The 21,157-nt window shown below is 41.9% G+C and overlaps 1 protein-coding gene across 1 annotated transcript in view; it reads left to right on the top strand.

Annotated features, from left to right (window-relative positions):
- The window catches only part of Gogat (glutamate synthase), a 67,502-nt gene that overhangs the window by 42,582 nt on the left and 3,763 nt on the right, over window positions 1-21,157 (top strand). Inside the window, 24 exon segments of the mRNA NM_001048213.1 lie at window positions 551-814; window positions 1,055-1,142; window positions 1,685-1,804; window positions 2,647-2,774; window positions 3,232-3,356; window positions 4,447-4,591; window positions 5,544-5,752; window positions 6,137-6,282; window positions 6,898-7,007; window positions 7,232-7,365; window positions 8,258-8,443; window positions 8,624-8,772; window positions 10,254-10,390; window positions 10,503-10,629; window positions 11,572-11,720; window positions 12,778-12,919; window positions 13,290-13,520; window positions 13,669-13,934; window positions 14,835-14,971; window positions 15,657-15,740; window positions 17,275-17,465; window positions 18,166-18,375; window positions 19,451-19,576; window positions 21,052-21,140. Of these exon segments, the coding sequence (NP_001041678.1) occupies window positions 551-814; window positions 1,055-1,142; window positions 1,685-1,804; window positions 2,647-2,774; window positions 3,232-3,356; window positions 4,447-4,591; window positions 5,544-5,752; window positions 6,137-6,282; window positions 6,898-7,007; window positions 7,232-7,365; window positions 8,258-8,443; window positions 8,624-8,772; window positions 10,254-10,390; window positions 10,503-10,629; window positions 11,572-11,720; window positions 12,778-12,919; window positions 13,290-13,520; window positions 13,669-13,934; window positions 14,835-14,971; window positions 15,657-15,740; window positions 17,275-17,465; window positions 18,166-18,375; window positions 19,451-19,576; window positions 21,052-21,140 (3,693 nt within the window).

Here is a 21,157-nt window from a genome sequence, read left to right as displayed (position 1 = left end):
AAAGTAATATTAATGATATATATTTGGCTTCTAATGAAAAATGCACCTATAAAAATTATCTTAAATGTGAAGACAGAAAATATACCTAGATGAACTACTGGAATTATACTAATTATGTAACCATAGGGAATTATAATATAATTGCGTGTGACGACGAGCCAACCATAGCTTATATACTAAATATAGAACGATTACCACATTATAATATAATACCAATATGTGATGTGGTAGCTGAATGTCTAGAACGAATAATTTATGATATACTAATATTGAAAATTTTTAATTAATCACGAAATTAGCGATAGATAATCCTTGTAACTAAAATAACATTGGTTACAAATCATCATGAATCATGGTTCCAAGCCGGTTTCGGCGACGGCGACCTAAACTTTCTGTTCAATAACTTAAAAGCTAATGTCCTCTTGTCAAAATCTCTCTCTCTCTCTCTTCAAAAGTTTGTTCTTAAACAGAAGCTACACGTAAGAACACCACCCACGAAGTTGTAAAAAATGGTGTTACAAATATTATTTAAGTCAGTTTCGTGTCGCAGGCTACGGCGCCGACGCGATCTGTCCGTACTTGGCCTTCGAGCTGGCGTTCGCCCTCCGCAACGACAACATCCTCGACCCGAACCTCACCGACGACGACATCTACTCCGCCTACCAGAAGGCCATTGAGACCGGCCTCGCCAAGGTCATGGCCAAGATGGGCATCAGCACCCTCCAGTCTTACAAGAGCGCTCAGATATTCGAAGCCGTCGGCTTGAGCGAGGAAGTCATCGATAAATGTTTTAAAGGAACCCAATCTAGGATTGGTAAGTCTACTTTGTAAAACAAATATCATATTCGAATTCTGTATTCGTTTACAAAAATCAACTCATCCAATAAAATGATTTGGTAAATAGTGCTTACGGACCACCGGGCTAGGTGCAGTTTTGCGTTCAACAGATACTTTCAGATACGAAATATGCGATGTACTAGAAAAAATTAATAAACCATTATTTATATTTATATTTTGGGTCCTAAATTTTTACTCATCAAAATCCTTTTTACAGGTGGCGTGAACTTTGAGATTCTGTCGAATGAGACGTTGGACCGACACGCCATGACTTACGGGGATTGCGTAGATAGTCTCGTTTTGAGGTTAGCCGTTACATTTTCTTAATGATTTTTACCAAAAAAGCGTAAGCTAAAGGTCACATATATCGCAGAACCGATAACCGTTGGGGTAGACGTGTTCTGGAGTGGAGACCGCGAACCGGCAAACGTAGTGTATGACGCCCTCCGCTAGATGGAGCGACGACCTGCGCAGGGCAGCTGGCAGTAACTGGATGCCTAGAACCGAAGATCGGGTTCAGTGGCGAGCCTTGGGGTGAGGCATATGTCCAGCAGTTGACTGCCGCAGGCTGATGATGATAAAGCTAAAAGGAAATCTTGATAATTTATCAGTGTTTTTGTTACCGTCAATACATTCAATCAACATGAAAACTGGAACAATTGAGTTCTGTTACGAAGGTTAGATTCTGTTAAATTTTCAATATTCTCTCTAAGAGGCGAGACTCTATAAATTGCCGTCATTACTGTCTATGTCATCAATGTCCTTAGACAGTAACCCGTAATTTATTTTACGTTAGATCATGAAGAAATACTTGTTCATTAAACTAATGTCTCATGAACGTGGTCAGGAACCCGGGCAACTATCACTGGCGCGCCGGCGGAGAGAAGCACGTCAACGACCCCACGTCCATCGCCAACCTGCAGGAGGCCGCGCTCGGGAACAGCAAGTCCGCCTACGACCGGTTCAGGTGATTGAGGGCCACCAGAGTAAAGGTCATGGCACACGGTAACAGCATTGTATGTGTAAGACCACTACGAAGGCACATGGTAATGGCATTGTATCTGTAAGACCACTGCGAACGGTTGCTAGGTAGCAGCAAGTGCGCAGATACCCTGCTGTTGGCTTTTTATACTGACATTCTGAAACATATTTTACGACATACGATTTAAGGGTCAAATTCAAATGACAAGCTAATCGCTGGGTTGGAGCGAACCGTGCCTGCATACTGTGCCATGACCCTCAATGTTGCACTAGCCGCCGTAGCAGCGTAGACTTGTGTTAATCTATTATTGCGAGCCATAGTAATTGAAACGAGTTTTTTTTATTTTATCTTACCTGGTACCGAGACCTTTAAGTCAATTTTTATATTTTCATTTTACGCGTTTTAATATGAAAAATGATATAAAACGAAATTAGATAAAGTTGATTGATTTGAGATTTAAATCAATGTGGATGAAATTGAATTAACTGAAATGGGAAATGGGCTGAAATATAGTCTCAGTAAAATGGTGGTTATTTACTGAGAGTTTTTCAAATTGATTTTTTGGAAGAATCCGAGAAGCGATATCTAACGGCTTTCATTTCATGTTCTTTCACATTTGTGTACTTTCGCAAACGCTAAATAATTAATAAACCATGGTTATTTTATTACTCATATAAACCTGAAGGAACACTGAATGAATGACATAAAACCAGTCACAGAACTTTGCCCCGCGCGTTCCCACCAAAGAGTTTAAGCGAGCGTGCCCGGTGTGCGGGTGTGTATCCCCCCTCCCCCCACCCCGCTAACGAGCAGGTTGTCCCGCACAGAGAGAGCACGCTGGAGTCGGTCCGCGCCTGCACGCTGCGGGGCCAGCTGGAGCTCGTGCGGCTGGACGAGCCCATCCCTATCAGCGAAGTGGAGCCGGCCTCGGAAATCGTTAAACGTTTCGCTACAGGTCTCGCACTTTATTATTATCCCTACTAATATTATAAATGTATTTGTTTGTCCTTCTTTCACGTGAAATCAAAGCAAGGGACTGATGTGATTTAAAAAAATATATAAGTCTAGGTCAGGAGAGTGACGTAGGCAACCTTTTATTCCGATACATCTCGTTCCCACGGGATACTGTTTTATTATCTTCAGAAAAATTACGTAACACTTTAAAACAATTTTCCTAGCACGAAGCCGCGAGTAATAAATAGCTTTATAGTAGTATACTAATTAGTGTTATATAAATTTCATTTAACCTTTTGTATGCCGCTTTCCTCACTAATAGCTCTCTCGTATTTACTCCCTTTCCTACAAAACCTACAAATCTATTTCACAAAATCAGTTTGTAGGTTTTGTTAGCACTAATGTGCTGAGGCAATATCGACACGTTGAAGCTAATGGACATGACGTTAATCGAACAGGTGCGATGTCATTCGGATCGATATCTCTGGAGGCTCACACGACGCTCGCCATCGCCATGAACCGCATCGGAGGTAAATCCAACACCGGAGAGGGAGGGGAAAACGCTGACCGATATTTGAACCAGGTGAGTCTATTAGCTCGGCCGGTGTTCTTACCGAAGTCCATCTACATCACGACGTAATGTCGGCTACATTAAACTATAATTAGCCCGCGCTTCAGACCCTTGCTGTTGGATGGAGGTGGCTCAATAGTTATTATCGGTCGCTGAAATAGTGTGATCTTGGATGGTCGGGATCGAACGGTGTAGCTAGAAATGACGTTGATTTGCAACGCAGATATTTTTTTATTGCTTAGATGTGTGGACGATCTCACAGCCCACCTGATGTTAAATGGTTACTTGAGCTCATAGACATCTACTACGTAAATGCGCCACCCACCTTGAGATATAAGTTCTAAGGTCTCAATATAGTTACAACAGCTGCCCCACCCTTCAAACCGAAACGCATTACTGCTTCACGGCAGAAATAGGCAGGGCGGTGGTACCTACCCGTGCGGACTCACAAAAGGTCTTACCACCAGTAGCAAAGTTTTTTTGCTGGACAAACGTCAATTTGGAATAGCTGCTTTAATCTTGCAGTGAAGGCCGCATTCGCCAGCGGACGAACACTAAAGAGATCTACATCAGGTTCGGCTCAAGTGACCCGACCACGTCGCTACTGTCTCAACCCAAAGTCAAATCAATTCAAATCAAATCAAAACATTTTTATTCAACATAAATGAAAGTAAATACTTGTTGAACGTCAAAAGAACTATCGCCAGTCATAAACAAATACGTGTCAAAGACGGTCATTAGTTTGGTAGCAATTTCCGATTCCCGAGAGTCGGCAACACCAAAGAAGGCTGATTGATGAGTCGCGTCTATGTACGTACGCCTCTGTCGGCTAGGCTCTGTCGTAGCACGAACTTAGCCGAGTTTCGATAACATTAAGATCGTGTTGTCACCTCTCAGGAATTGTGCTGCGCTTTGTTTTGCTACCAAACTAATGACCTTCTCCGACATACAATCTTCTTAGTCGTATGTACTCTTGGCAGAGTCGTCATGGTCATCACTCAAGGTGGTGGTGCGTTTCACCAAACGTAGCCATTCCTCGTGTATCGCAGCCCTACTCGTGCACCCGACATGATCGTTTTCTAATATTGTATGTATGGTGCAGGACCCCGACTACAGCAAGCGCTCGGCCATCAAACAAGTAGCGTCGGGACGGTTCGGCGTGACGGCCTCGTACCTCGCGCACGCGGACGATCTGCAGATCAAAATGGCGCAGGGGGCCAAACCCGGGGAAGGTGGAGAACTGCCCGGTATGTTTGTATACAACAAACAAATGAATTAGATAACTGTTTTGTAGGCTTTATTCGTTTTTTTAAATTGAAAATACCAGGGTCGCCACCTGTTCTAACTTTCGAACGTCAAACCGCTGAATATCGAATCTTATAACGATAGCAATAAGGTGTTCGGTATTGATATGTACATAATACAAGTTGCGATAATATTACATAAATGAAAGTCTGCTGTCGTGTAGACTTAGTTGCTACGCATATCCCATGAGGTTGTCGATTGTATTAAATTAAATCTCAATAATATGTAAAGTATCTGGCTAAATCGCGCATATGTGTAAAACTAATCTAACTATTCCTGGAAATAGATAAAAAAAAATTAATAACGGTTCGGTTGAGTTGAGAGTGTAAAGACGATCACCGTAAATTATTCCGTGAGTGAAAAGTGGAAATTAATACATTCAGTGTAAAGTGACGTATTATTTAATTTCCGCTAACCTAAGCCCATTCAAATTCAAAATCATTTATTTCAACTTAGATGTCAGTATAACACACTTGTTGAAAGTCAAAATATAAATAACAATGTTAACTCTACCACCAGTTCCAAAAAAAGCCATAGTCCTGAGAAGAACCGGCGAAACAATCTCAGCGGGCAATTGTTTTGTTTTTTCTCAAATATATATATTTATATATTTTTAAATAATTAAAAATATTTACAATAAACGAAAAAACAAGTCAAAAAATACAATAAAAAAATAATAATAATAAAAAATGAAAAGGCTAGGAGCGAACGCCTCATTCCCACGTAGTGCCGTCTAGTAAATAATCCTTAATTTTATAATAAGCCTTGTGGCACAAACGTTCCTGGACAGTTTTCTTAAATCTATGAACAGGTAGTAATTGAACATTAAAAGTTTAATTAAAATGTGATTCCTGCCGTACATAGTTAAGTAACCGGAACTGTTACTGCACGCAGGCTACAAGGTGACGGCGGACATAGCGCGCACGCGGTGCTCGGTGCCGGGCGTGGGGCTGATCTCGCCGCCGCCGCACCACGACATCTACTCCATCGAGGACCTCGCCGAGCTCATCTACGACCTCAAGTGCGCCAACCCCAAGGCTCGCATATCCGTCAAACTGGTGTCCGAGGTCGGGGTCGGGGTCGTGGCTTCCGGGGTCGCCAAGGTGAGCGCCTTCAGATCACGATTCCAATGTGACCGTGGATTTTAATAAGGAGATCGATAGGGAATCTTCGGCGTCGGATAAGACTATTGTGCTTCAGTAGCTTCTCCGTCTGGTTAATTTTTCTCTTCCATTTTCTTCTATCAGCCGTCATCTCAACACTCACTCATATCGTCATTCACACACTCCATCCATGTCTTCTTCGGTCGACCTCTTCCTCTCTACCGTTTTTAACGTTTTTGCCTCGTCTCTCTCTCTTCTCCCTCTGGCTATTTGCAGTTAAACTTTATATTACAATATTTTTATTTCCTAAATAAAAAAAATTAATTATAATCTTAATTATATGAACGTCTTACTGTTTGTTGAAGTAGCGTGATGGGTCCGCAGGGCAAGGCGGAGCACATCGTGATCTCGGGGCACGACGGCGGCACGGGCGCGAGCTCGTGGACCGGCATCAAGTCGGCCGGCCTGCCCTGGGAGCTGGGGGTCGCCGAGACGCACCAGGTGCTCGTGCTCAACGACCTCAGATCCAGGTCTGTACTCATGTGTCCACGAATCGACCAGCTCATCACTGGTTTTTGGAGCTCATAGACATCACAACGTGATGCCACTGACCTTGAAACTTTAAGTCGGAAGTATCATTTGCGCTCTATCATGGATGTCCCACCCGTCCAACTGGAACGAGAGACTGCTACTTGTCCATTTAAATACTTAAATAAAATAATTCTCCATATACGACGTGCTTAGCCTGTTGGCCAAGAACGAATTAAATCTATAAGTATATGTACATGTATAATAAATATATTATATATGTAATCTTATGAAAAAAATTATTGATATATGAGACTTACTAGTGGCAGGGTCTGGTCTGGTCTATGGGCTCTGGTAACCGCTCAACACCAGCATCAGATACAATGAAACTCTAGACTAGAGTATTAAGATGATATAGATTCTGTAGGCAGTGGCTTGGCTCTGCCCCCGGCATTGCTGACGTCCATGAGCGATGGTAATCACTCACCATCAGGTGGGCCGTATGCTCGTCTGCCTAAACGGCAATAAAAAATAAATTGAAATAAACTCTTTGTATTAAAAATCATTTATCCAATTTAGTATAATATGAAAACAAATAAAAATTGTTTGCGCTGCAGGGTCGTCGTACAGGCGGACGGTCAGATCCGGACCGGGTTCGACGTGATGGTCGCCGCGCTGCTCGGGGCCGACGAGTTCGGGTTCAGCACCGCGCCGCTCATTGCGCTCGGTCAGTACACTCGCCGACAATTTGTAGAACTATATTATTTTTATATTATATTGTCTCTCTCAAAACTCTTAATTATGAAACCGAAAAAAAACGACTTGTTTAACTAATTTGATATTTGGCCGACGCGCAATGAATCCAAAACGCAAGTCTTTGTCGCATTAATTTCTAGGCGTTATGATTCTAATAGTGATGTACAATGTAATGTTGTAATGTACACGTTCCAGGCTGCACGATGATGCGCAAGTGTCACTTGAACACGTGCCCGGTCGGCATCGCCACGCAGGACCCGGTGCTCCGGAAGAAATTCGCCGGGAAACCTGAACACGTCGTCAACTATGTCTTCATGCTGGTGGAAGAGGTGCTCAACTCGATTCTATCATTAATCCGAATATAACATTTATATTAACACGTGTAATGTGGTTTGTACTACCGGCGACTCTTCGCTGTGACCATCGACAACATACGAAACGTGTGAATTTGTTTGAACGCCATCTATCGAACTTTAACGGTACTATGCAGCAAGCGTATCCGAAGCGGTATGTATATATACAACAAGCATGCAACAAATTATGAATTAAAAAAAATTATTGCTTAGATGGGTGGACGAATATTTTTTTTTTGCTCACGAGCTCACGGCCCAACTAATCACTGGAGCCTATAGACATCTACAACGTAAATGCCGCCACCTACCTTGAGACATGAGTTTTAAAATCTCACTTTTAACAATACAACGGCTGCCCCAACTTTCAAACCAAAACACATTACTGTTTCACGGCAGAAATAAGCAGGGTGGTGGTACCTTCCCCGACCGAATCACAAAACCTACCACCAGCAATTGCGCAAATTATAATTTTGCGGTTTTGATTTTTATTACACGATGGTATTCCTTCATTGTGGGAGTCAATAGTGAACATTTGTCAAATACGTGTTTCATTAGAAAAATTGGTACCTGTCAGCGGGATTCGAACACCGATGCATCGCTAGATACGAATGCAACGGACGTCTTATACTTTAGGCCACTACGACTTGTCACCTTTTAGTTATTAATCGGGAATCAATCCGTAGACTATGACACCAGATAAGCCGACGCAAAGGACTAATGTGCAGAGTTACTTGTCCAATGACGGTCTCTAATTTTTTATGTCAAAATTTTGATCCAGTTCAAGTACTATGTGCCTTTTGAGGTATCTTACTTCAGCATAATTAAACTAAATAAATTTAGTGTTACATAAGAAGTTATTGCTTAACAGATACGTCAGCACATGGCCGAGGTCGGTGTGCGGCGCTTCCAAGACCTGATCGGTCGCACGGACCTGCTAAAGGTGCGCGAGAACAACGACAACCCCAAGGCGAGGCTGCTCAACCTGAGCCTCATACTGAAGAACGCTCTCCACATGAGGCCCGGGGTCAACATCATCGGGGGCTCCAAAGCGCAGGTCGGCTATCTTAAATAAACGTTAGGTTTTTTTTATTGGCTACCGCAATTTCTGAAGTGTTTACGCTCCAGTTTCCTAGGGTGCTACGACGTGCCCTTCGAAACTAGGTTCGAAAAAGGGACGAATATAGGCTGACCTGAATATATTGAAAATCAATAATATGTTTTGTGAATGTTCCAGGACTTCCAACTGGAGAAACGTCTGGACAATCAGCTGATCGAGCAGTGCTCCGGCATCCTGGACGGGACTCAGGCGCACGCCGACATCAAAATGAAAATAACGAACGAGGACCGCGCGTTTACTTCCACCCTGTCCTACCGGATCGCTATGTGAGTGCTTTTTTTTCTACCTAATCTGAGCCTAAAACCTAACCTCTAAAACCTTAAGAGGCTATTTCAGCGTAACCTTAACTAGTAGATGATCTCACAGGGCTTAAACCTGACGACGTTGCTAACACGAACCCTAGCAAGAGCCGTGCAGAGCAGAGTCTACCACCGGATCGGAAACGCGACCCACTGAGAAGATCCGGCGAGAAACTCAGTGGGCTGTGTCTGAGGGTTAATTTACTCGTCGAGCCCTTCGTCGTAAGTGACGGGTTCCCCGTTAGTGGATCGGGAGGTTCCGGAATGACGTGTTTGGGGCGACGTCGACTGCTTTCCATTCTGTCTGCAGGATCGGGAATACCCCGTGCCGCTACTCTATGGATGTACTTAGTTTTATATTCACTTGACTGTTGACAATAGAAACAACGTTTTGAACAGTTGTCCAGACTGGAGAGGATAAGTAGAGCTGTCAAATTATTTTTAAAGTGAAACTTCTTTAGGTGCGTTGAGAGTAAAATTTAACTCTCCACACGTTCGCTACGGCTAAAGAAAAAAAATACAATTTAGGAAAAGCGAGAGTGAGAAAATAGACTGAGCGTTTCGCGAACCACTACCGTACAGAGAGGGAATGGACAAAGCGAGCTAGGTCGTTTCTCTTATGTATATCTCTTTCTGCTTACGGGCGTCAGCCACTAGATGGCTAGTTATTAATTAGTTTCTCATTGCTCCTGTGGATCGCAGTAACATAATGAATTAAATTGACTATTTCAACCCACGCTTTTTTTACAATAAAATATTTTTTTCTTACGCTATTTTTAATTCAAATTTATTAAAATTTATTTTCGATTTTTTAGTTAGATTGTCTATCAAATTTTATTTTGCGTATTTTGTTAGTTTTTTTTTAAACTATTATTTATTTATATTTTTAAATTGAATTTCAATTTTATAAAAAAAAATCATTTTTTTTTTAATATTGAGTTGTCATTGGTCCTTAAAGCAGTAATGCGTTTCGGTTTGAAGGGTGGGGCAGCGGTTGTAACTATACTTGAGACCTTAGAACTTATATCTCAAGGTGGGTGGCGCATTTGCGTTGCAGATGTCTATATGCTCCAGTAACCACTTAACACCAGGTGGGCTGTGAGCTCCTCCACCTATCTAAGCAATAAATAAAACAAAATTGTAACTTACGTACGTCTACAGCTAATAATTATATGCGTATTAAAAATGAAGAAAACCACCGCATGGGTGCGGACCTACTATAACACGAGACTCCCTACAACGAGAGACCTACTACAACGCGAGACCCTCTACAACGCGAGACCCACTACAACGCGAGACCCACTACAACACGAGACCCACTACAACGCGAGACCCACTACAACACGAGACCCACTACAAGGCGAGACCCACTACAACACGAGATCTACTGATGGAGACTTTTGGAACTATGCCAACTGCTAACCTCATGAAAATATATTTTTTTCTAGGGAATACGGGGACGACGGTCTACCGGACGGTAAAACTGTTAACATCTCATTGACCGGTTCAGCGGGACAAAGCTTCTGCGCGTTCCTGTCCAAGGGCATCACTGTGACGCTCGAGGGAGACGCTAACGACTACGTGGGTAAGTCCCCGCGGTTCAGTTAAGTCAGAATATAAAATAAATTTGAAAAGTGACGACTTGAACTTCACGTATAGCCACGTAGTACGAAGTAATAATGATCGAATTGGCTCAGGCAAGGGTCTGTCGGGCGGCACCGTGGTCATCTACCCGCCGCGCGACTCTCCCTTCGAGTCGCATCTCAACGTCATCGTGGGGAACGTGTGTCTGTACGGAGCCACCTCGGGACGCGCCTACTTCAGGTACATTTTATTATCTATTTGTGAAGCTACAAGTAGTTTCTAGAATATCCGTTGACTGTGCATAATTCAGTACGCACATTAAATCGTAACTAGTGGTCGAAATGGTAGTCGAAATTTGACTATAATTAATAGAAATTTTAAGTTTGTCCACTATTAGGTACGATTCTATTGTCAAAGACTATTATACTTCTATAATCACAGATTTCGCCAAGGCTACACTTTAGACAAGTATTAATAAAGACAAACAATATTACTCTATTCTCAATTTGACTACAGACTAGGCAATAAGAAAAGTTTGACAATAAACAAATAGTATGCATGCTTGCGTGTGTCAAATACACGGTAGTGTGTGTAATGTTTATTTTTATTGATTTAATGTATTTTTTATGCATAATTAAAAAAAAATATTAGCTTTCTGCACTCCTATATTCTCTATGAGTGTGGGGAATTTCGTTTGCGCAATTTTCGTAAAAAGGGATACAACGTTTTTGGTTCACGTTTCGTTCGTTTAAAGAATGAAGTCCGCGTGACCTTAAACGATAAGTCGTCCGCTGCATTCGTATCTAGCGATGCAACCGTGTTCGAGTCCCGCAGGCGGGTACCAATTTTTCTAATGAAATACGTACTTAACAAATGTTCACGATTGACTTCCACGGTGAAGGAATAGCATCGTGTAATAAAAAATGAAACCCGCAAAATTATAATTTGCGTTATTACTGGCGGTAGGACTTCTTGTGAGTCCGCACGGGTAGGTACCACAGGCGTTTCGGTTTGAAGAGTGGGGCAGCCGTTGCAACTATACTGAGACCTTAGAACTTATATCTCAAGATGGTTGGTGCATTTACGTTGTAGATGTATATGGGCTCCAAGGGCTGTGAGCTCGTCCATCCATTTAAGCAATAAAGATTTGTAAATAAACATGGCGGTGCATGGTGCGCGCAGGGGCATCGCGTCGGAGCGGTTCTGCGTGCGCAACTCTGGCTGCACGGCCGTGGTGGAGGGGGTGGGGGACCACGCGTGCGAGTACATGACGGCGGGCGCGGCGCTCGTGCTGGGGCTCACCGGCAGGAACTTCGCGGCCGGCATGAGCGGTAACCCACTCGCGCTCTGCACATACAGATAATCATCCTAGACACGATACTGTTATATATTCTTAATGTACCTAAAAATGCAAAGTAAAGGTGCTGCCACACTACTGTTTAAAAATGTTTACAAACATGTTCTAACACTAATACATTTACTAACAAATGTTAGAAATTGTTAAAAGTTTTAAATGCTTCTACATATCATTGTATCGGTATGTTCCATCGGGAAAATGTTTACAAATATTTGTAAAGAAAAATCTTCATAGTCTAAAACTCTTTTCTAAAAAGGATTTTTTTGATATTATGTCGTTCAGTGAAGTTTGACATTCAGTAAAAAGAAAGTTCAGTTTGTTTAAAAATATTAATTTTCTCACTATACACACACACAAGATAAAACGCAATTAAATCTTTTATTGTTTATTTATTCTGGAGTAACCAATATCATTATATATTTATAAAACTTGTTAAATCGACGCGCTCGCAGTTTGGATTTACTTTCCGAGGCGTCTACACGATAATGGAAAAAGATTTGCTCATTGGATTAGCTTTTATTTTTTGAAATGTTTACTAACATTACCTAACGTGTAAACATTATCTAACATTGTGATCGTATGTTTCATAACAAATGTTTACTAATGTTTATAGCCGTGTGGCAGCGCCTTAAGGTGCACAACGTAATGCAGCTCAGTAAGGTTTGCCGATAGATCACACAGTTCAATTCCCCCGGTAACACTTGCCCCAATTAATTTCAATTGTCAGGTTCAAATGTTTTAATTATTAGAATTAAATGCTTTTTTAAATTAAATACTTTTTTTTAAAAAGCTTTTCTAATAAATCCTCATAACAATACGTTTAAAGAATAATAATGATTACAAAAATTACAAGCAATGTGATTCGCTGCCGACCAAATTCATTCGAGATCACGGCTTCACGAAATGTAAATATTAATACAAAAATTACTTTTACTTAACCAATTCTTAATTAACATCCTCTTGAATAATCTGAGTGATTTAAAAATACCCGCATTTAATTTTTAAACATTTTATTTTTATTTTTTGATCAGGTGGCATCGCCTACGTCTACGACATTGATGGTTCATTCAAAGGGAAATGTAATCCTGAAATGGTTGAACTCTTACCTTTGGAACTCGAAGACGACCTCAAATATGTACAGAAACTTCTCGAAGAATTCGTAGAGTACACTGGGTGAGTAGTACTATTAGATGCTACACATTTAATGTTTATTATAAAATGCTTATATTTCTCTAAAGCATTGCGATATTTTAACATCTGATAGAACTTTTCTGAAAGAGCTGCATTTATTTTGATTTTTAGGCTTAGATTTTGAGTGTGACCTTTTATATAGAACATTTTGTTTTGTTGTACTTAAGAATGCAGATTGTTCTAAACTGTTTTTTTTATTACCATTAGTCTGCCAGAAAACAATTTAAAGCCCGCTTTATTAGCTGACATCAGTCATGGCCATGATAATATCAAGATCGCCAGCACAAAGAGTTTATTGATATAATATTTAAAGGGGCAATGAAAACCTCAATCTCCTTTTCTACCCCTACAGATCACTGATCGCGGTAGAACTATTAAAGACATGGCCCGAACCAGCGAAGAAGTTCGTCAAAGTGTTTCCGTACGAGTACCAGCGAGCGCTGAAGCAGATGGCTCTGAAGCAGCCGGCCGCGCAGAAGGGCGACACCAATGGACATCAGAACGGCGTGCTCGACATAGAGGAGACCGTTAAGGATGTCGAGTTCGAGAAGAAGAATCTCGAAAAGATCTTGGACAAGACCAGGTGAGTTCGATCACATGTTAACTGTGAGCGAAAAGTTCTCAAAAAATTACACTAGAATAACACTTAAAATCTCGATAGATATTTTTTTGTTTCTTTAACGTTTGTTGTCCTGCTGCACGCAATGTAATTAAATTGACACTGTGCGCAGAGGGTTTATGAAGTACGGTCGCGAGACGGCGCTGTACCGCAGCGCGGAGAGCCGGCTGCGCGACTGGGAGGAGATCTACGCGGGGGGTGCGGTGCGGCGCTCCGTGCGCGTGCAGGCGGCGCGCTGCATGGACTGCGGCGTGCCCTTCTGCCAGAGCGCGCACGGCTGCCCGCTCGGCAACCTCATCCCCAAGTGGAACGACCTCATCTACCGCGCCGACTGGGCGCAGGCGCTCGCGCAGCTGCTGCAGACCAACAACTTCCCCGGTAACGCACCCCTCTACTCTACAGTGACAAGCTAATCTAATTCATTAGGCAACTTAAGCCCATAAAGTTTCACATACAATTACATAAAACAAAAAATATATTTGCTTAGATTGGTGGACGAACTCACAGCCCACCTGGTGTTAAATGATTACTGGAGCCCATAGACATCTATAGCGTAAATGCGCCACCCACCTTTAGATATGAGTTTCTCAGTATAGTTACAACGGCTGCCCTACCCTTCAAACCGAAATGCATTACTGCTTTACGGTATAAATAGGCAGGGTGGTGGTACCTACCCGGGCGGACTCGCAAGAGGTCCTTCTTCTTCTTCTTAGTCGAATACTTCATTGTTGAAAGTTGTGTCCCTGAAAGCCCTTCGTGGCTCTTTGTACCATCAGGTTCCATTTGCTTCGGTTTTCGGCTTCTCTCAGGGCGGTCGCAACAAAGATACCAGTGAGCGCCGTTATCTGATCTGACCAACGGTTTGGTGGCCGGCTGGCGGGTCTTTTCCCTTCTACCTTACCCACCACAGTCAATCTTTCAAGGTTGTCTTTCAAGAGGTCCTACCACCGTAAAATTGTCAACAACTAATATAAAATTAAAAATAATGAAATAATGTTAACTGAGTAACCACCGCTATATTAGTCACTGTGTTACATTATCGAGAAACACATGCTTATTACAACAGTGTCTGATATCCATCACAATCTGTCAGCAATCATAGCCTGGACTTGCTATTTTCCGTTACTAAGTGACGTGATCGTCAACAACGCGCGGTGCGACAGGGAGGGAGAGTCCCGTGTGCCCACACTCTTCCTGACTTGCAAATGCGAATAGTGACATGGTACGTAGAAAGCTTAGAGACGCGTTTAAGGCAGCAGCGGCGTTGTCCTGTTGCAGAGTTCACTGGGCGCGTGTGTCCGGCGCCGTGCGAGGGCGCGTGCGTGCTGGCCATCAGCGAGCCCGCCGTCACCATCAAGAACATCGAGTGCGCCATCATCGACCACGCCTTCGAGGCGGGCTGGCTCAAGCCGGAGGTGCGGCCAACTTTTTTTTTACTCATGCTGATCAAATCAAATCAAATTAAAAAAAAAAATTCAACATAAATGAAAGTACATACTTGTTGAACGTCAAAAAAAACTACCGCCAATTTACAAAAACTAGCCTCCGTCCTGAGAAGAACTGGCAAGAAACTCAGCGGGCATGTCTTTTTTCTTTTTCTTTTTTTAAATATTAGATTATTTTTTTAATATTCATTTTTACAATGAGTATAACGTAACAATTATTGCAATATTGAAATGCTCGGAGCAAGCAACTCATTCAGGGTCTACTAGGTACTGACCAGGGTCAGTGTTAGCATTACTACGGTTTGAGCCCCGTGAGCTCACCTACTAGCTAAGGTTACATTGAAATAGCCTCTCAAAGCTTATCAGCTAAGGTAGGAAAAAAAAAACCATTCTGTTTAGATAAAGTCAAATCTCTGTAGTATGATAATGAAAATTAACTTTACTTTTAAAGTATAATATATATATAAAGTATATAAGTATAATATCTTCAAAGCAACAGCGTTTTTAAACAATATTCGTGTACATATGACACGAAAGATGCCAAAATTTTGTTGGACAACTGACTCGAACATCTATCGCTACGAATTAATATAGTGTTTATCATTTTCATTTAACTATTTTTGTCGTTTATTGTATTGAATTGTGATTGTGCCAGGTGCCGTCGCATCGCAACGGGCACACGGTCGCCGTGGTGGGCTCGGGCCCCGCGGGGCTGGCCTGCGCGCACCAGCTCAACAAGGTACGCGACCCCACTGTCCTGATAATACATTATCAACGCTTTCATTGTATCAACTAAATCTTCAGTATCATTCTATGTAGCCATTATAATAGGCTTTTTTACTGGTGGTAGGACCTCTTGTCAGTCCGCACGGATGCAAGCAGTAATGCGTTTCGGTTTGAAGGGCGGGGCAGCCGTTGTAAAACTATACTTGAGACCTTAGAGCTTATATCTCAAGGTGGGTGGCGCATTTACGTTGTAGATATCTGTGGGCTCCAGTATCCACTTAACACCAGGTGGACTGTGAGCTGTCCATACATCTAAGCAATAAAAAAAAATAAAAAAGCATTGATGAGAATATGGCTGGACGCAGAAATTGCCTCTCAAGGCCCATCAACTTGGGTAGGATAAAAAAAATTGCTGAGCAAAAACTACATTAACATTCAATGTTACATAACGAACTAATACTACCTTACCACCGGTATGTGTGTACTGTACGCGAAATATCGACTTGAAAATATTCTAGTGATGTGATGTCACGTACCACGTAATTAGTGTCGATATTTTGCTGATGCGTAACGAAAAAAGAGTTATTTTAAATACATAACTATAAACAACGACATGAGCGAGGACTAAATAGAACAATATATATATTTAGTTGCTATATGGTAGCTTACGGAACCATTCCGACTACACACGGACAGCCAGGTTAGCTCACCGGACTCACCTAAGAGGACAAAACTGGCTTTAGCAAAATTACTGCTTCGTTAGTGTTACCCCTCGATATGGAATCGCAACCCACTGAGAAGATCCGTCGAGAAACTCGAATAAATATACGAAATTGACTCTGTAACATATTAACAATTAAATTGAAATGAATTTAACAATGACGGAGAAGATATTATGTAAAAACAAAACATAAAAAATGAAGAAGAATATACTTCAGAAAAACTTGGAAGGTCAAGGCACGTCGGGTCGTCGAGCGAACGGAATATGTATGAGTTTAGATATACAATAAAAACAAATAGCAGAGTTCAAAATTACGTATAAAGAAAGAAGTTTTTCTATAAATGTGCTCCAAGTCGTACGTGGACCACAGCAATGCGCACAGGCACGCTGAGGACTCTGATGTCTTAAGTGCGTCACAGTAAATAAAACAGGTGGGTGGACGAGCTCACAGCCCACCTGCTGTTAAGTGGTTACTGGAGCCCATAAACATCCACAACGTAAATGCACCACCCATCTTAAGTCCTTCAAACCGAAACGCATTACTACTTCATGGCAGAAATAGGCAGGGTGGTGGTACGAACCCGCGCGGACTCACAAGAGGTCCTACCACCAGTAATTACGCAAATTATAATTTTGCGGGTTTGATTTTTATTACACGATGTTATTCACCGTGGAAGTCAATCATGAACACTTGTTAAGTACGTATTTCATTAGAAAAATTGGTACCCGCTTGCGGGATTCGAACACGGTTGCATTGCTAGATACGAATGCACCGGACGTCTTATCCTTTAGGCCACGACGACTTCATGTCTGGTCCCGCTTGCAGGCCGGCTACACGGTGACGGTGTTCGAGCGGAACGACCGGGCGGGCGGCCTGCTGCAGTACGGGATACCCACTATGAAGCTGAGCAAGGAGGTCGTCGCCAGAAGGATCAAGCTGATGCAGGCCGAGGGGATCGTCTTCAAGTGCAACGTCGACGTCGGGAAGGATATATCCGCTAATGAATTGGCAAGCGAGTAAGCAAATTAACTATAATTGCAGTTGAAATAGGGTGAGAGAGAGAGACAGAGAGAACATACTTTATTGCACACCAAAACCAAATTAACATCAGAAAACAGTCAACAAGCAGATACGTTTGTACAATAGGCGGTCTTATCGCTAAAAGCGATCTCTTCCAGACAACCGTTTCATTACCCAAAATTCTGGACGGATAAAGATATAGCAGATATGTTACGGTGTACTATTAACAACACATTATTAAAGAAAATACATACACACAATAAATATATACTCGTATATACTGTTAAACACAATATGAAATTACCACATTATTATGATTTATATTCCAATATGCTTACTTACATATTACAACAGGTAAAGCATAAACAAGCAAACAACACTATTAGGCGGATAGGTAACATTCCTTCACCATTCTTTTAAAGCTGTTTAAAGTTGGGTTAATAGGTTAAAAAAAATCCTTTGACCATAATTTATTAATAAAATGGGGTATTTATTATACTGTAAAATGGTCAGTAGACAGACACGGAAATGACCGCAATAGAGATTATTTTCATGATTTAAAAAGGTTTATAAATATACGATGTAAACAATGACGTCAGTCGCATTCATGTGCGAGTGAGATGCGAGATGCTTCGAAGGAAACGACAACCGTAAACATTGCGATGAACGAATGTGTAAATCCCAATATGCGAACAGGTACGACGCGCTGGTGCTGTGCCTGGGCGCGACGTGGCCCCGCGACCTGCCCCTGAAGGGCCGCCAGCTCAACGGCATCCACTACGCCATGGAGTTCCTCGAGACCTGGCAGAAGAAGCAGGCGGGATCCACGCATCCGCACATGAAGGACAACCCCGAACTCAACGCCAAAGATAAGGACGTGCTCATCATCGGAGGCGGAGATACCGGGTCAGTGTCGGATGCACTTAAAAAACAATTCTATACGCTTTATTATAAGGCTTAATGTTAAATACTGGAGTTCAAATGTTAACTGACGCCATTTGTTGCGATATCGATGTTGTGTTTTTCTAAATTTTTTTTATTTTTTTTTTATTGCTTAGATGGGTGGACGAGCTCACAGCCCACCTGGTGCCAAGTGGTTACTGGAGCCCATAGACATCCACAACGTAAATGCGCCACCCACCTTGAGATATAAGTTCTAAGGTCCCACGTATAGTTACAACGGCTGCCCCACCCTTCAAACCGAAACGCATTACTGCTTCACGGCAGAAATAGGCAGGGTGGTGGTACCTACCCGCACGGACTCACAAGAGGTCCTACCACCAGTAATTACGCAAATTATAATTTTTCGGGTTTCATTTTTATTACACGATGTTATTCCTTCACCGTGGAAATCAATCGTGAACATTTGTTGAGTACGTATTTCCTTAGAAAAATTGGTACCCGCCTGAGATTCGAACACCGGTGCATCGCTCAACACGAATGCACCGGACGTCTTATCCGTTAGGCCACGACGACTTCAAAATTCAAAGTAAATTGGTCAATTAATTAATTATTTATCACTTATTCAAGTGGAAGCTATTTTATTTTGCTTAAATCCCAATCACTTTCGGACAAAGTAATGACAACATAAAATACAAAACATAAAAATTGCTCTTTGCTGTTGAATGAATCAATTTTACTGACTCGATGGTTCAGTAGTGAGCGCTCCTGACTGTTGCGCCGAGGGTCGTGGATTCGATTCTCGCATCGGGCAAACATTCATGTGATGAACAGGTTTGTTTGCTCTGTCTGGATGTTGATTAACTATACAATGCTTATATTTAAACCTATATAAGTATTTATGTCAATCTCTGGTACCCATAATACAGGGAATCCTAAATTGGGACCGGATGACCGTGCGTGATTAATTGCTGATCTGTTTCTGGAAGTTTTTAAAAAGGTTTTTAACATTTTATCACTTAACTTCATATTCCAAGTACGTATGACATTTATTTAATGTGAAATATTTATTTGTCTACAGATGCGATTGCATAGCCACTTCGTTGCGTCAGGGGGCGAAGACAATAACGACATTCGAAATCTTACCCGAGCCGAAAAAGACCAGAGGACTAGATAACCCTTGGCCTCAGTGGCCTAGAGTTTTCAGGTAAACTTTAATGACTGATTTAGACACTCGTCGAATACAATGTACGTAGGTATACGAGTATGTAAACCTCTTATTCTTATGCCGGAACCACACTGCGCTATTCGCTATTCGTTATGCGAGCTATTCACGCGCATACGGCGAAGTGTGGAGAGTATATTCGCCAATATTCGCTTTATTCGTACGCATAACACATAAGGACGAATAGCAAATACGCGTATCCGTCGACTTGTCGGTTTTTTGACTCACTTCAAAGGACACATAAGGCGAATATGCGCATCGACTGCCCACAGTTCGGTGTGTCATTCGCTCGCTTGTGGCGGTCGTGTATCGACGTGTCTTATGACTTGTAATCATCCACCAGCGTTTTCTTTTCGGTCTTTTAGTAACTTTGTACAAGTATTGGTAAGAAACATTTAGGAAATAATAAATTGCGGCAACTCTTAACACGTCCATCGCTCCACGCAAACAAACACATATTTGCCTTATTTGGCATAATTCAGCGCACAAGTTCGAAGTGTGGATGGCATGTTTGTTGTTTGCGCGCTTAGCAAATATTTTGACGAATACGGCGTAGTCACATAACGAATAGCGCATAACGCAGTGTGGTTCCAGCATTAAACGCATATTCGTCTCTAAGTCGTATCTGTTGGCGCGAATCGTGCGTGATGTATATACGTATTTGTCATCGATTAATTGCCTCGTGAGCATGGATGTATACGTTTTATAGTTTACTATACATACGGAAGCAACGTACATCGCCGTGTTCAATTGCGATAATTATAAAGTAAATATCGCCACTTCTAAATATCAGTACGATTGAAGTGTAGTCTTGACACGTTAAATGCCAGACTAGAGACCATGTTTAGTGCAGGGTGTCTGTCATTTAACATCTCTCCGGAAAATAATCTGCAGTCTCTGTTTCCGTAAGTCGATCATTATTTTTGAATTATTGAAGTGAAACTTCTTTAGGTGCGTTGAGAGCAAAATTTAACTCGCCACATATTCGTTACGGCTAGAGATAAGAGATACAATTTAGGACGAGCGAGAGTGAGAAAACAGACAGAGCGTCTCGCGAGCCACTCGACCCTGGAGAGAGGGAAAGGACAAAAAGAACTAGGTCATTTCTCTTATACACCTATCTATTACAAGAAAAATTTGATTTAAGGATGAAAAATGAAGAAAGCCACTATCCAAACATCGCAAAAGAAGTTTCACAGCACTAAGCTGCACGCGCACCATTATTTTTTATTTGTGCAATCTTTGCGAAAAAAACACCTCAGCTTAGACTTTTGGACGATTCTTGAAATATTAGTGCGATCTTTTGTCTGCTGTTTTTATTGTCATTATTGTCACGTGCAGTCACGTGTCGCACGCGATAATGAAAACCGTTCATTCCAAACCAACCATTGGAACCGTCGTTATTCGCTTTTAAATGATTTTGCGTTGAAACGTGAGACGTATCGTTTTGTTTCTAGAGTGGACTACGGTCACGAAGAGGTGAAGGTCAAGTTCGGTAACGACCCCAGGAGGTTTTCGACGCTCACCAAAGAATTTTTGGACGACGGTGAGTTCCGACTACTC

The sequence above is a fragment of the Bombyx mori genome, chromosome 22 (genome assembly GCF_030269925.1).
Source record: "Bombyx mori chromosome 22, ASM3026992v2".
In the NCBI taxonomy this organism is placed as follows: Eukaryota; Metazoa; Arthropoda; class Insecta; order Lepidoptera; family Bombycidae; genus Bombyx; species Bombyx mori.
This window is presented reverse-complemented; position numbering and strand designations above follow the sequence as displayed.